Source organism: Hippocampus bargibanti, linkage group LG19, assembly GCF_051943395.1.
Source record: "Hippocampus bargibanti isolate YZ-2025 linkage group LG19, ASM5194339v1, whole genome shotgun sequence".
Lineage (NCBI taxonomy): Eukaryota > Metazoa > Chordata > Actinopteri > Syngnathiformes > Syngnathidae > Hippocampus > Hippocampus bargibanti.
In genome coordinates, this window is record NC_142752.1 from 1,064,893 (window position 1) to 1,081,188 (window position 16,296).

Here is a 16,296-nt window from a genome sequence, read left to right on the forward strand (position 1 = left end):
CTAGCCAAATTAAAAAAAAATAAACGCATGTGCTAGCACATGTGCTAGCGTGGATTATGAGAGAAAGCAGGCCAAGCTTCCCCCCCTGCGGCGCCTGAGTCTAACTCATCGCCAATGCTCTTTTTGGCTACACGCTTTATTGACTTCATCTTTTATCTCAATTCATCCTCCTTTTCTCCAATAGCTTTGATGTGCTTCCTCTCACACTCAACGCCGGCGACACCCGGGCGGGCGACGGTCTGTTTCGTCGCCTCGGCGCCAGGAAGCGGCTGCCCTCCCTGTTCAGGAAGTGGACAATAAAGGACACAAGGAGACTTTGGGTGTCCACCACCATGAGACAATGCACATCTGTGATCGCATGAAGGTATTCTGGGCTAATTTGTTTGCTAGCTTGAACATTAGCAACATGTGATTGCCTTTTGTTTGACGTTAGCTTTGACGGCAAATCATGATGTCATTGTCATCGTGTGTCAATGTCATCGCCGCATGTTTAGTTTGCAACCAAACAAAAGGTTGCAAAGGGGAAAAATGATTGACAGCCACACCAGCTCGTCTGTAAATAATGCAGCTCCCATAGACTTCCTTATCACCGATGTTGGCTTTCCCTCTAATCTTCGCTTCTCATTGTCTCCATAAGGTGAAGATTTGCATCGATGGGTGATTCCAACAAAACACACTCGTGCAAACACACTTGTGCATAGCTAGCAAACTCTGAGTGGAGATGCTAATTTCACAACGTTAATGTGAGCGTCGTTTGAATCTTTTTTTCTCCTTTTTTTTTAACTCATTGACCGCCAAAAATGTGTCCACTCCAGTGCCAGGGTTTTTGTCATTTTCACTCAAATTCCAGTACCCATAGAATATTGACTTTTAGGACTACATAAACATTCAATACAGTGTAAGAAACTTAAGACTCATTTATTTCATCAGAAAAAGAGTTAATTCCTAAGTTATATAGGTCTGGAGTTATCTGAGCTTGAAATGGGGGCGGCTGTACCAAATACAATACATATTGATTTATATAGCGCTTTAACAACCGCTAAAACTGCTACAAAGCGCTAACATGGAGAAAAGGCAAATGTTGCCCCCTTATGGAAGGTAAAACATTGCCAGATGTCTGACCAGCGCTTTATTGACACCCAAACAAGAAATAAAAAACACATTTGGGAATGGCTTCACCACGTCAATACAGGTACATACAATAGTAGGTAGCTAGCTAGATAGCAGATGGATAGCCAGCTAGGTAGCTATCTAGATAGCAAATAGCGAGCACTTTTTTTTTAAATCAGCAAGTCGCACTTACATAACACGACTTGTTTGGCATTTGCACCGTGACTCAGCGCCCCCCCCCCCCCCCCCCCCCCCTCAGAGTTGGACGGCGATACGGGCCCCCTTTTCAAAAAGCCTGTCAATCACATGAACAGCATGCGGCGTTAGCCTTGGTACAACGAGATGCCGTAATATTTGCTCCAAATCTTTTCGGATCTTTCAAAATAACGTCACGCCGTCAAGCACGGAACAAAAGCATCGCTATCACCAATGGCCGTCAAGGCGTCTCGGACGATTGGACTGTAAGCGTCATGTGACTTTGTTTGTTTAACAGCTAGCGCAAAAAGGATGACATACCTGGGACGCCGTGTTCTCATCGTCGGGGATCAACATTCCGCAAATGAAGAATGCGGCGGGAGGGAAGATGGAAGGAATCGATTCGGGAATTGAAAAGCGGAACGTGCCTCAGCATGACGTGCTGGATGACGGGGTGGAAATTCCCAACGGCTTGCTCACCGGTACATTTTCCCATTTCGATTTGACTTTGATGTTGAACTCATTCACTGCCATCACTGAATTTATTTGGGAAATGAAAAGTACAGGTAACATCCGACTTACGTCCGGTTTCGACTTACGACCACCCGTACTTACGACCACAACCTCCAGAGCCTATTTTTGAAAATTGTAGGCCGGCAAGGCGTACAACAATTTTGGCTAGCCAGGTAGCATTTCACGCTCACACAGCAATCGACCATGTGATGGCATCAGAGGGGGGGAGTTTGCGAGTCATTTCGCCTCTGATTCTCTATTCTACATTTTGAATGGGTTTCAACTTACGACCATTTTCGACTTACGGCCACCCGTACTTACGACCACGACCTCCAGAGCTTATTTTTAAAATTGTAATTCTACGCCTGGCACCGCAACGCGCTAGCAGTCCGGCAACACGTACAACATTTTTGGCTAGCATCAGAGTGACTTTGCCAGTCATTTAGTTTCTATTCAACATTTTGAATTGGGTTTCAACTTACGACCATTTTTGACTTACGACCGTTTGGTCATAAGACAACGCACGCAAGTAACATGCAAGTTGAACGTCCATTTTGTGTCGTTTGCCATTTCACTCAATGAAATCCATTCTTACCATTACGCCAGGTGGAGATGGACCACCTACTCTTGATCTTCTACTCAAAAGCGATTCTGATCGGGATTCCGAAGCAGCACCTTCAAGAAGCGCTTCGCCTTTCATTTTGTCAAAGGTGAGATGGAAGGACGTACACACGCCACAAAGTTGATATCGTACTCGGGCCAACGCTGCACGCAACTGCGTTGCCATGGCGACGCGAGGGCAAGCGAGACGTCCCGCTCAGCCTCCCCGTTGAGGGGAGATCAGATCTGTTTCATGCCGATACTTCCTATGTTGATTCACTTGACGTTACGAGGGTTTCGAGCCGCATTCATTTCAAGCTCATATAACTCCAGGCCCATTTCATTTAGGAATTAACTCTTTTTTTTCTGATGGAAAAAGGAGAATATAAGGTTTGTAACGCTGCATTGAATGTTTATGTAGTCTTAAAACTCAAAATTCCTGGATTTTGAGGGACTATGACAAAAACCCTGGCACTGCAATGGACACATTTTTGCACATCGTCTGCCAGTGAATGAGTTAACTGTGAATAATTTTAAGAACAAAATAGATGCTTCCTCATCCCCAACGCCTTCAAGTGTACAAAAGCTCCACTCCCTTGTTTTCTTCTGCTTTGCTTGGTGACCGTTTTTTTTTTTGTGTGTGTGTGCATTATGTAAGCCACCAGCGGCCGTTTTCGGATTGCCCGGTTAGAGTGACTCACACACGTCGGGAGGTCCCGTTAGTGAGAGCGAAGGAAGGGCGGGCGGCCATGCCAATCGGCGGATATTCGCGCTGTAGTGTAAACATCATCAGCCTCGCCCCTACTTGCCTTTTCAGAAGAACATTTTCATTCGGTTCTTTTGTGGCTGTTGTCATTTGGACCGACAAATTTTCATGGCAAATGTCGAGCGAGGGATGTGAATGAATACAGTGATACTTTGGCTTAATGAACTTCATTGGTTCCCAGACAGATTGTGTAAGGTGAAAAGTGTGTATCCCAAAATTTTATTTCCCATAGGAAACCATTAAGATGAGAATAATCCGTTCCCAGGTCCCCATAAAACATCATTTTCTAATTTTCTAATCCTAATAACTACACAAAACATACCTTATTTTATGTATAATAAATGTTCTATGGTATTGTAATTAAAAAAATAAACTTTACTATATAATAAAGTCGTTTTATTTACCTTTGTGATGGTCGATGGCTTGATGGCATAGAGTGGCCGCTTTCCTCAGCATTAAACACTTGATGAGAAACGTAGCCTTCTTTCACCATCTTGAGGAATGATCCCTTGTATCAGAATCAGAATCATCTTTATTGCCAAGTATGTAGAACACACAAGGAATTTGTTTCCGATTGAACACGCTGCACTAGTATCGTCGTCAAAAAAACTGATAACTAGGTGCTTTCTCTACACTAATTTTACCAAGTTCCTCATCAATTATGTTCTGATTAGCTGGGTTGATAGCTTTTTGCATCCAGTGTACAGATGCCTTGTGCGTGTTATTTGTGGAGCCTGATTGATGGGAATTTTAACCTTGCAGTCTACACTCTACCTTTGAACTAATAAGTTGAAACGAGTCCAAATGTCATTGTTTTCTATACATTTTGTCACTCTCTATTGTAACCCCTATCCCCTCACTGTTGCGTTCTTGACCAATCACGTGGCTTTAACCGACGACTGGGGGCAGGGAATAGAGGACAAAAAAAGTCGGCTGCCATTCTCTTTTTTTGGAGAACAAGCTCATTGTGGCACTCTTTGTGTATCCCGAAAAATAGTTCATACACCAAGGTAAAATTTTCATGAATTTTACGTTCGTAGACCGAACAGTTCGTAAGCCAAGGGGTTCGTAAACCATCACTGTAGTTAGAGAGAGAAACAACATGGCTGCCATCTTAGAGAAAGAAACAACAAGTCCGCCATCTTTGACTCTCGCCCATGTTCCATCATGTTGGGCATAAAACATGTCGAGGCATCCAAATGGGAGCGCCCGTTGATGATGTCATAGATTGCGCAGGCGTGGGTGTGTGTCTTTGTTTGACCATGCAGGCGCGTCCACACAGGTGGACGATGTTCTACTCTTGCAAAAAAAACAAACAGAATGTCCAAAAATGGCAGAAAACACTTCCCAACTTGTGACACGACCCTTATTTAACCTTTGACCTTAGCCCATGTCTCATAGGGAGCCCATTAAATCGCAATCGGCTAGCTTGTCTTTATGAGACAACAAGGCGCTCAGTTAGCATTCACACAATGACACAAATTGTTCCACTTGGACACTCCGTGAAACAAACTGGCTGTGTTGTTGTTTTTCAATCCACTTTTTGTTGTTTCACTCGAGCTTTCTTTTCCCCGATTCCTCTTCTTCAGCGAGGCCAGTGAGCTGTTTGCACGAGGAGGCGTGGCCCGCGATGTCGCTAGCGAGGAGGCTCGAAATTTCACAATGGGGAAAACGGGCACGGTTTGAATGCAGATATTTTGATCTATTTGTCCGCGTCAACTGTTGTTAAAGCGCTATTTTAAATCAATATGGATTGGATTGTCTATCAAACAAAGAAAAAAAGCAGGAGCTAAGCTAAAACGTAAAGCAGCGAGCAGGGGACAGTGTGTGAGGGTATTATCGCCGAGAAAGCACGGCAACTTCACTCGGATATCATCAAGACATCAACAACCATCATAAAGGTGGTCAATAAAACGACTTTATTATACAGTACAGTTTATTTCTTTCATGACAATACAATAGCACATTTATTATACATAAAATAAGGTCTATTTTGTGTAGTTTTAAGGCTTATTTGTAGAAAATTACATTTTATAGGGACCTGGGAACGGATTATTCTCATTTTTAATGGTTTCCTATGGGAAATGAATGTTTGGAAGACACACTTTTCGCCTTAAACACACTTTCTGGGAACCAATTAAGTTCGTACCGCTGCTCACCCACAGAAAAACGTATCCTGTGACCGTAAAGTGACCTTGAGAGTTTTGAAAGGCGCTTAGAAATGAAATGTATTATTATCATTATTATTATTATTATTATTAAGGTAGGTTTTTAAATGAGGGGCGGGGTTGAAAATTTGTTCAAAACCAGATTGCATATTTTGATCTGGGTTTAAAATCAGTTTTAAACTAGGATTAGGGTTGAAAAGTATTTAGGCCAAGCGCGTTCTTATGAAAAATCAAAATGAATAACTTAATGGGTTAGCTTGGGGTTTACATTTAGGTTTACGGCTTCAAATTTGTTATTCGAATTAAGTACCCCCCCGCGGTTTTTTACTGCGGAAATAAGTGATTGAAAGGTGCAGCTTTCCGTTAAATTTGCCCCAAAGACGTCGCTTATCTAAATTCCGACATTTCCGTCGAGCGTTTGAACGCATCACGTCTCAAAGCAGGCGGATCGAAATTCGCGAGGAGGCGGAGGAAGAGGAGGTCGAAAACCGAAAAAGCGTCCAGACGAAAAATCCTCCAGGCTGAGGAATGCGCCCCAGTGTGCTTGCTTACTACCTCTCGTAGCCCACCTTGACTTTTAAAACCGCGACACCGCCACGTCTCGATGAAAGACACGACGACCGCTTGGACGTGTGAGTACGAACGGCCTTTGAACGCAACATCCGTCACGACGTCTCGCTTCAAACAAACGATGGAAAATTAAAAAAAAACAATTATTAACTAGGGTGGCGATGTATAGACGTACAATAGTGACGGAGGTTGGTAGGGGGGGCATTACGTAAGCGTACAGCTATAACCTACTTTGAAACGGGCTTTACACCCCCTCCCCATAATTTCCACGCGTGCTCCAAATACAAAATAAAGCGTTCAAGACGTGCCCCTAAAATCATGGGATGGATGGAAATGCAAAATATGTTTTGCTTCCTGACAACTTTCTCAACTACAGGCGCTTTTGGCGCTCTATATTACTTTTTTATTTGCTTTTTTTCCTCAAGTTTCACTACTTTTCACTTTTTTTGGAAGGTCGACGTGGTCTTTCGTGTCAATTTGTAGTCGAGACAGAGCTAAATCTTCAGTTTGGGGTATGGGGTGTGTGTGTGTGTGTGTGTGTGTGTGTTAGTTTATTTGTATTACAAATTCGTGTATGTATGTTCAAACCCCTCAAGTGTGGATCCCCTGCCTCTGTACTTTTCCACTGGCAGCAGCAGCTTTTTTTGGGGGGGGGGTGACCCCCCCATCCCCGCTCCCCCTCCTTGTATCTCACGCACACACGCTTTTCTTATATTTTCGGTAAATTTACGTCACTCGGCGTCCTTATAATTGAGCAGGAATTGATCGCATTATGTGCACATCCACTTGGCAAGTTCATGCTAAAACAACTTCATATCCAACGTTGTATGCTAATCGCTGTTCTTATATTGGGAAATGTTTGTATATGCACAAACAAAAGTTAAGGAATTTTCATTTTGCCCACACGTAATACGTTGACGAAATGTAGTCAGTCGGTAACAGTACCTAAATGAGGCATCATCGTAACGCAAAAAAACATCACTTGCCGGCCTTTTTGATCGTCCTTTTTGGTGGCAATTCCAAAGTCAGACTATTTACGTAATACCTGGTGGTGTTTCTGAAATTGTGACGTGAGTTATTGCCGGGAAAAGTGTGCAAATAGATCGTTAAAAGACACTTTCTTTTTGTTGTTTGACGCAATCATACGGTGGCGAGAAGGCGTGGCCTCGTCATGCCCCAGTCGAATTTAGAGGCTTTTGATTGGATTATGCCGGCATAGGCTCGTCCAATCGGAGCGGAGACATCGCCGCTAGATGTCCCTCCCACCCGGAAACGCCTCCCTCTGTTTTCGTCATATAAGCAGAGGCAAACTTAAAAGCAGGAGTAGCCACATTCGCACGTCTTCTGTTTATTTATAAATGAAATGTATTAGTGTTATTATTTCGTTTGTTGATTTTATTCCTGCCACTCAAAAATGACGATTAAACCCGCGAGAGGAAAACCCGGCGTGACTTATTCCAAGTTTAAAGGCCTTCGGGAGTCTGTTTGCGGTACGGAATGGCGGCGTCATTTTATTTTTATTTTTGTATCTTGTATTTTCATGTATTATTTTGTATGAACGCGAGCGTGACGTTGACTTTTTCTTTCAGCTTTCATGAAACAGCGAAAGATGGGACTCAACGACTTCATTCAGAGGCTCGCCACCAACGCCTATGCTTGCAAACAGTCAGTACTTTTAATTTAAAACAATGTTTTCAAATAGTTTGTTTGGATTATATTATAGGGATGTGACCATTTTTGTCATTAATTCATCACAAATGTTGTAATACCATATTAAAGTGCATTTAAATAGCGTTCAAATGATGTGTAGATTATTGTTCTATGACAAATAATAAGGAAATAATGGCATTTTTAATTTTGGAAATATGAGGGGATTTTCTGCCTGTTAAAACAATGAAAATCTGTGACCGAGTTCTTTATTACGGTTTAAACTAACTAATTTTTTTGGCAGATCTTAACGAGTAAGGTACCATAGGAAAGCTTTTGAAATTCTAAACAAAACAGAAAACACGAGATAAGATTAAAAATATAAATGAGCAAATATCAACGATCGAATGCAGGCAGATTTTCGTGAGAAATCCAAAATGGCCGTCACTGAATACTAGGAAAGAAAATTGCAAGCTCTAGAAATATAGATGCTAATGCTTCTTTTTGCTTGAAGCTTGACAGTGATGGAAAAAAATAGATATTCTACCACTTCTATAAGTTATAAAAATACAACGTACTCACCTTGATAAACTGTAGTGTTAGCAAAAAGAGCGTAAACTTCAATCCATTTTTTCCCTCCGTTTCTCGTTGTCGTATTGGGAAATTTCAAGAACCAGCATGGAGGGAAATGTGTAATACGTCATAATAATAATAATAATAATAATAATAATAATCCATTTCATTTTTAAGCGCCTTTCAAAACTCAAGGTCACTTTACAGTCACAGGATCAGTTTTTCTGTGGGTGAGCAGCGGCAGCCACGTGCCGGCATTCACTCAACCCGAAAGTAACTCAGATAGAAAGCTAGCTCACAAGCTAATAGATACCTAGATAGATGGATGGATGTCTATTTTTGAAATAGGTTTATTGAATAATTGCTTCTGTTTTAGCGTGGAGGTGCAGTCCATCCTGAACCTGAGTCCTCCGCAGGATGCTGAGCTGATGAACACCAACCCCTCCCCTCCTGTGAGTATTATTACAATAATAATAATACATTTTATTACTAAGCACCTTTACAAACTCTCAAGGACACTTAAAAAGTCACAGGATATTTTTTTCTGCGGGTTAGCAGCGGCAGCCACGCGCGCCAGCGTTCACTCAACCCGGAAGTAGCTCAAATATATAGAAAGCTAGCTAGCTAGCTGATAGATAGTTAGCTAGACAGCCAGCTGGAGAGCTAATAGATAGCTAATAGATAACTAACAGAGAGAAAATAGATAGCTATGTAGTTAGCTTGATTGCTAGCGCGACTGTCATAATTTATGATGTAACAGGAACACTAACCATTAATTGTTTTCAAAGTTTACTCACGATATTAAACAAGCCTTAAACATACATTCTATACAAAATATAGCACGAAAGCGACTTATGAACAAATTCACCTTACAAACGCCCGTTCGGATCGTATCTCGTTCATAAGTTGGGGAGCGTCTGCATTGATGAAAATTTCAGTTGTATTTGTGTTTTTTGTATTTTTCAGCCAATATTTTTTGGATATCCGTGGGATTAGCTTAGCTAACGCGGGCTAACGTAGCTTTTTTTTTTTTTGCAGCCCAGCCCGACCCAGCAGATCAACTTGGGCCCTTCGTCCAACCCGTCTGCCAAACCCAACGACTTCCATTTCCTCAAAGTGATCGGAAAAGGCAGCTTTGGAAAAGTGCTGCTAGCCCGCCATCGCCAAGACGACCACTTCTACGCCGTCAAGGTGCTACAGAAAAAAGCCGTCCTCAAGAAGAAGGAGGTTCGTAGAGTAGACCCAAATAGAAAACAATAATATGTAAATCAGCGTTTTTTTTTGGGGGGGCGAACAGCAACAAAACGTTGATTGGTCTTGTTTTTTTTTTTTTTTTTTTTGTCCAATCAGGAGAAGCACATCATGTCCGAGAGGAACGTGCTACTGAAGAACGTCAAACATCCTTTCCTCGTAGGCCTTCATTATTCCTTCCAGACGGCCGACAAGCTCTACTTTGTGCTGGACTACATCAACGGGGGAGAGGTGAGTCGCGTGACGGTCCGCAGGAAGTGCCCGGGAAGGAAGACGCCGCCCATCTCCGAAATTAGCTCCAACGAGAGTTCATTTCCTGCCATTGTCGGACAATCGGAAAAAGAAAAGATGCGCCTTCTGGCAGTTTCTTTGGGGTTTTTTTTTCAAATACAGGTAACGAGTTACGACCAGGTTCCGTTCCGACAAAACGGTCGTAAGTCGAAATGGTCCTAAGTCGAAATCCATTCAAAACGAAACTCGGAGGCTGAATGACCCGCAAGCTCCCCCCTTCTGGTGCTATTTATTAGCTAACTCTTAGCTTGCTAGCTAGCTATCTAGCTGTCTATTTGAGTTACTTTCGGGTTGAGTGATTATTAGCTAACTTTTAGCTAGCTAGCTAGCTTGCTATCTATTAAAGTTACTACCGGGTTGAGTGATTATCAGCTAACTTTTAGCTAGCTATAGCTAGCTTGCTTTCTATAATTTTCTTCCGTATTTAGCTAACTCTTAGCTAGCTATCTAGCTAATAAGTCTTAGCTAGCTAGCTAGCTAAGAGTTAGCTTATTAGCTATCTAGCTGGCTATATATTTGCTATCTAGCTAGCTATTAGCTATCTTTCTGGCTAATTATAGAGCTGTCTAGCTATTATCTATATATTAGTGCACTTTCTATCTATCTGAGTTACTTCTGGGTTGACTGAACACTGCCGTGTGTGGCTGCCGCTGCTCACCCACAGAAAAACTTATCCTGTTACTTTAAAGTGACCTTGAGAGTTTTGAAAGGCGCTTATAATTGAAATTTATTATTATTATTATTATTGCGCATTGCAGTGCCAGGCGTAGAATTTAAAAAAGAAGGTCTGGCGGTTATGGTTGTAAGTACTGGTGGTCATAACTCGCACTGGTCGTAACTTGGATGTTACCTCGTTGTTTTTGTGCGCAGCTCTTCTACCACCTGCAGCGCGAGCGCTGCTTCCTGGAACCGCGGGCGCGCTTCTACGCCGCCGAAATCGCCAGCGCGTTGGGTTACCTGCACTCGCTCAACATCGTCTATCGCGACCTCAAGCCCGAGAACATCCTGCTGGACTCGCAGGGTCACGTCGTTCTCACCGATTTTGGACTCTGTAAAGAGAACATCGAGCTCAACGGCACCACCTCCACCTTCTGCGGCACGCCTGAGGTAAACCCGACATAAATCTGAGATCAATAATGTCGATCAGAAAGTGTACAATGGGTCCTTCCTGCTCTTTTTACATTGTGTTGCTCACATGAGCTATTTAACTAGCGATCTAGCTCGCTACCTAGCGAGCTATCGAGCTGGCTACCTAGCTATATATTTGCTCTATATTGCTCTAGCTATGTACTTGCTATCTATAAGCGAGCTAGCTAGCTATCTATCTATTTGAGCTATTCCGGGTTGAGTGAACGCTGGCGCATGTGGCTGCCGCTGCTCACCTACAGAAAAACTAATACATAGCTAGATAGCTAATATATAGCTAGCCAGCGAGACAGACAGCTTATTAGCTGGCTATCTAACTAGCTATATATTAGCTATCTCTCTGGCTAATTATCGAGATGGCTAACTATTATCTATATATTAGCTACCTTTCTATCTATTTGAGTTATTCCGGGTAGAGTGAATGTTGGCGCACGTGGCTGCCGCTGCTCACCCACAAAAAAACTTATACTGCGACTTGAAATGTATTATTATTATTAGTAGTTTAACAATAATTATTACTTATTTTAATAATCAACATGATCATAATTCTTATTGTTATTATTAATTCCACTTCATAAAAATGGTTGGATTTCAAGTTCAAGCAAAAACAATTGTGCGACAGCGCCCCTCTGTGGCCACAATCGGAATACGTTTTTTTTTTTTTTTTTTTTTACCACATTATGAAATGTGTGCTAGCTAAAAGCTAACCGTGTGTTTTGCTTGTTGTTTGTTTTTGTCAGTATTTGGCTCCCGAGGTTCTCCACAAAGAACCCTACGACCGCACGGTGGACTGGTGGTGCTTAGGGGCCGTCCTGTACGAGATGCTCTACGGCCTGGTGAGGCTTGGCCGTCCGTTCTTTCCGCTTAGCGCGTTAGCATTTTGACGTACGCTAACCCGCCCGCGTCGCGCCTCCTCGCCAGCCTCCCTTCTACAGCCGCAACACGGCCGAGATGTACGACAACATCCTGAACAAGCCCTTGCAGCTGAAGGCCAACATCTCCAACGCCGCCCGCCACCTCCTGGAGGGCCTCCTGCAGAAGGACAGGACCAAGCGCTTGGGCTGCGCCGAGGACTTTGTGAGTTCTGCTCGTTGGACGATCGATTGGCTCGTTGGACGATCGATTGGCTCGTTGGACGATCGATTGGACCTTTGTCTTTCTTGACAGATGGAAATTAAACGGCACGTCTTCTTCTCGCCCATCAACTGGGACGAGCTCAACGGCAAGAAGATCACGCCGCCCTTTAACCCCAACGTGGTAAGAAAATGGCGGTGGGGGAAGCCCACCGCAGGGGCCCGATTGGAGCTTTAGTAATGGTTTTATTGATTGATTTTAATTGGCATTATTTGTCAGCTGCAAGAAGTCCATTTTTTTCTAAGGATGGACAGACAAACGTATTAAGATGACAAGTACACAATTTGAGTATTTATTTATTTTGTATTTATTTATATCATATTATTTTATTCCAATGTTGTGTTATTATTTATTATTACTATTACTAGAAGTAAACTTCTAAGGATGTACAGCAAAATTTAGGATCAGAAGGACACACTTTGAGTGTTTATTATTATTATTATTATTATTATTATTATTATTTTATTATGATTATTTTATTATTATACATTTTTTATTAAATGTTTCATTTATTATTATTATTATTATTACTATTTTTATTATTATTATTAGAAGTAAACTTTTAAGGATGTACAGCAAAATTTAATAAGATCAGAAGTACACAATTTGAGTACGTATTTATTTATTTGTATTATTATTATTTTATTGCGAGTATTTTATTATTATATTTTTTTTATTACTTTATTATTATTATTATTGTTATTAGAAGTAAACTTTTAAGCATGTGCAGCAAAATTTAATAAGATCAGAAGTACACAATTTGAGTACTTATTTATTTGTATTATTATTATTTTATTATGATTCTTTTATTATTACTTTATTTATTATTATTATTATTATTATTTATTATTATAATTAGTAGTAGTAGCAGTAGTAGTAAACTTATCAGGATGTACAACAAAATTAAGATCAGAAATAAACAATTTGAGTATTTTTTATTATTTTAGTATTGTTTTAATAATATTATTTTATAATTATTAATTTATTATTATTATTATTATAAGGTAAATGTTACAAGAAGTAAACTTCTAAGGATGTACATCAAAATTAAATAAGATGGGAAATACACAATTTGACTGTTTTTTATTTATATATTTATTAATTGTATTTATTGAGTATTTTAGTATTATTATTTTATTACTATTATATTATTGTTATGTTATTATTTTATTGTTTTATTATTTTTTTAAGAAAAATAATAATACTAATTACTATTGTTGTTATTCTATCAAGAATGTATTATTAGTACATTATTCTTATTATGAGACAAATGTTGCAATGTGTCCTTGTGGTTTTTGTCCAGACGGGGCCCAACGACCTACGACACTTTGACCCCGAGTTCACGGAGGAACCGGTTCCCAACTCCATCGGCTGCTCTGCCGACAGCGCGCTGGCGACTTCCAGCATCAAAGAAGCCTCCGAGGCCTTCGTGGGCTTCTCTTACGCCCCCTCCGTGGACTCGTACCTCTAACCGCGAAACCACTTGTTGTCACAAAACTGCTGGATGTAAATATCGAGCCCCGTGCGTCCCCAAACGGTTTGCGACCAAGTCGCACTGCACACGTTTTGTTTGGCCGCTTAAACGACGCCATCGCCACCGCCACATTCCCTTTTTGTAAATTTTATTTTTAAACGTCACAGGATGAAAATGGAGAGCGAGTTGAATGTTACCAAACGGCTGTTAGTCGTCCAAGGTGCCTTTTTTGGAAGGAGGAAAAGAAGGAAGGGGGGGGGGACTGCTTCCCTGCTTGCATTGCACAGAACACTAGAGGGCGGTATGCCACCTTCAAAATGGCCGCTTTGGCAACGCATTTGCACATCAATGGTGCGAGCACAGCGGGCCCCTACGTGTTATATTCTGTTCGTTTGTTTTTGTGGCAGTCGGAGGGGTAACACTTATGCCGAAAGCATTTATTTAACATCCTCAATTGTTTCAGTCCATTTTAACAGTCGACATTTGTCCATTTTTGCTTTTTTTTTTTGGCTGGAAATTTCGTGAGTCATCCATGAACTAGTATCCTGTGTCCTCCTTGGCAAGAATTCCTTGTTGGCAGCACTCGTGGTGGGTGGGATTTGTCTTTCTTCCAAGTAACCTTAAAACACAACCGCTGGCCTCCTCTACGGAGATGATCAAACATTATTAGTTGAAACACAATAGCTAGTGAATAGGTAGCTATTCGCTAGGAATAGCGAGCTAATAGCTAGCTAATCGCTAGCGAATAGATAGCTAGCTAGCTAGCAATTCGCTATCTATTCGCTAGCCAATAATAGCTAGCGAATAGCTAGCCAGCAAATGGCAACCGCTGGCCTCCTTGGAGATGATGAAACCTTAGTAGTTTCATCATCAAATAGTGGAAGGTGGACCATATATGGAACGGATATCCTTGATGTTTCAGACATTTTTGACATTCCGTTGTTATATATTGATGAATGTTATTTAATTATTTGTATTTTTGGATGTTGGGAGGGGTCTGAGTGACATTTAATGTACATAGAAAAGAAAACTAAAAAAACCCCGCCACAATAAAGGTAAAAGCTGGAACGTGCTTGTGTTGTGTTCAAGTTCGGGCCAAAAAAAAAATAGTCCTGAGACTTCTACATCCCTTTGATGATTTATTCAGGTTTTGTTTTGTATTTTTCTTGCTTTGGTGCCGATAAAGCGCTGGTCGAATCGCTAGCTATTAGCCAATCGCCAAGGATCACAAATGGGCCACGTCCAAATGTCAATCATATTGCGCCAGAAAAAACATGGCGACGTTGACGGGCGCTACGATCCCTTTTGAGCTGAATTAACGTCCGTCATTTTGAAATGCGGCTTTTAAAAAGTGGCCATCTTATTTTCCAGAGGCGGTAAAGATGTTTCTTATTCAGGTCGTACTCGGATGATTCTTCTCATTTTAACCTTGCTTGTCACATTCTGTCGCTTTTGCCGTTTCGGAATATGACAGATTAGTTGCGGAGGGATGACATTAATCCAATTTTAAGAAGAGTGCCGGCTGTAATCTTTTTAAAATAACACTGGCGGAGAGGAATACAAATGGCGGGAAAAGTAGTTGTTATTGAATCAAAATGGCAGCACGGCGGTCGACAGATGAGCCTGTCGGCCACCCCCACAACGGCGCAGGTGCCATTTTGAAACGAGGGTGCGTTTCATTTTCGGACTGAAGCGAGCCTCTGGGCACCTTTTTCCGATGTTCGGCTTCCATAATTCGGTGTCCTATTTTACAATAGTGCATGTCACTCCTAGGCCTTCAGTAGTGCTATGTCTGAATCAATCCACTAGAAGGTGCTGTCGGCCAGGAAATAACGTCACTTGAAGACACTTAGGAATTACTGTTATTAAACTGTGAACATTTTGACGGTGAATGTGTGCATTCGTGATAACCTCATAAAATTGCAATACTGTATGCTAGTTTTGCTAGCTTATTGCTAGCTAATGAAAAGTCTGTCTTGAAAATGGGATTTCACTTATTGCTATCTAGCTGACTACCGAGCTAGCTATCTATCTGTTATCTATTAGCCTACTAGCTGGCTATATATTAGCTACCGAGCTAGCTATTAGCTAGATCTATCTGGCTAATTGTCGCGCTGGCTAGCTATTAGATATATATTAGCGAACAGTAAATCTGCAAATCCAGCAGAGAAGGCCTTGCAGGCCCTGACAGCCAGCCCACACTGCGATGTTGTAATGTCACAATTCGGATGGGCAATATTTCTCGCCGCAGTGCAAAAGTAGCGCTAAATTCAAAATGGAGGCTCTTTTCTGTCACGGCGATAAGCGTCTTCCTCACATTGAAAAAAGAAAACAACATTTTTTCTTCAGTCGCCATCGCTCACTCTTTTTCTTGCTTGCATGTCTGACTCAGCCTCCCCCTTGCCCTCCTCCTTTAACTCCCCCTCCCTCCCGCCCGACTCCCCCCTTGGCACTTCCTTTGAACGCACCATCTCAAACACATCAAAAGGATGGCTGGGACTGCCTGTTCTTGTTTTTGGTGTTGATGCACAACGCGCCGAGCCAATGTGAGAAACGTTGAAAAAATTGAAAATATTGTTATTAGTTTGCCAAGAAAAAGTAAAAAAAAAATGTGGATGAAAGCGCGCGTGATTGAAATGGAAGTTGTTGATCACGACGCCTCCCCTACCTATCAAGTCATTAGCGCTTGCTAAAGAAGCAACCGCTAAATGAGTAGCGTGCCCAAAATGCCATGCAGGTATTTTTTCTTGACCAACGCTCTGGAAAAAAAAGGCACCAAAGGTCACCAAAATTCCATGCTGGTCTATTGAGCTAGCGATCCAGCTAGCAAGCTAACGATCAAAATTCTTCACAAAAAA

The 16,296-nt window shown here is 41.6% G+C and overlaps 1 protein-coding gene across 4 annotated transcripts; it reads left to right on the forward strand.

The window, feature by feature from the left end:
• Nucleotides 1–1,608: 1,608 nt before the first annotated feature.
• sgk1 (serum/glucocorticoid regulated kinase 1) lies at nucleotides 1,609–14,506 on the forward strand. 4 transcript variants are annotated; one of them, XM_089022660.1, is made up of 11 exons: nucleotides 1,609–1,787; nucleotides 2,425–2,528; nucleotides 7,512–7,587; nucleotides 8,519–8,594; nucleotides 9,181–9,369; nucleotides 9,493–9,624; nucleotides 10,555–10,791; nucleotides 11,571–11,666; nucleotides 11,752–11,907; nucleotides 11,998–12,087; nucleotides 13,268–14,185. In XM_089022660.1, exons 3-11 carry the CDS (start codon nucleotides 7,517–7,519, stop codon nucleotides 13,433–13,435), a joined length of 1,215 nt encoding a protein of 404 aa, XP_088878786.1. In that variant the 5' UTR covers nucleotides 1,609–1,787; nucleotides 2,425–2,528; nucleotides 7,512–7,516; the 3' UTR covers nucleotides 13,436–14,185. The 4 variants fall into 4 exon arrangements, 3 of the variants coding, with proteins under 3 accessions (XP_088878786.1, XP_088878785.1, XP_088878784.1); XR_016118542.1 differs by lacking the exons at nucleotides 1,609–1,787; nucleotides 2,425–2,528 and adding exons at nucleotides 7,236–7,412; nucleotides 14,247–14,506 and having other exon boundaries at nucleotides 13,268–14,133; XM_089022659.1 differs by lacking the exons at nucleotides 1,609–1,787; nucleotides 2,425–2,528 and adding an exon at nucleotides 5,826–5,984.
• The last annotated feature ends 1,790 nt before the right edge of the window (nucleotides 14,507–16,296 follow it).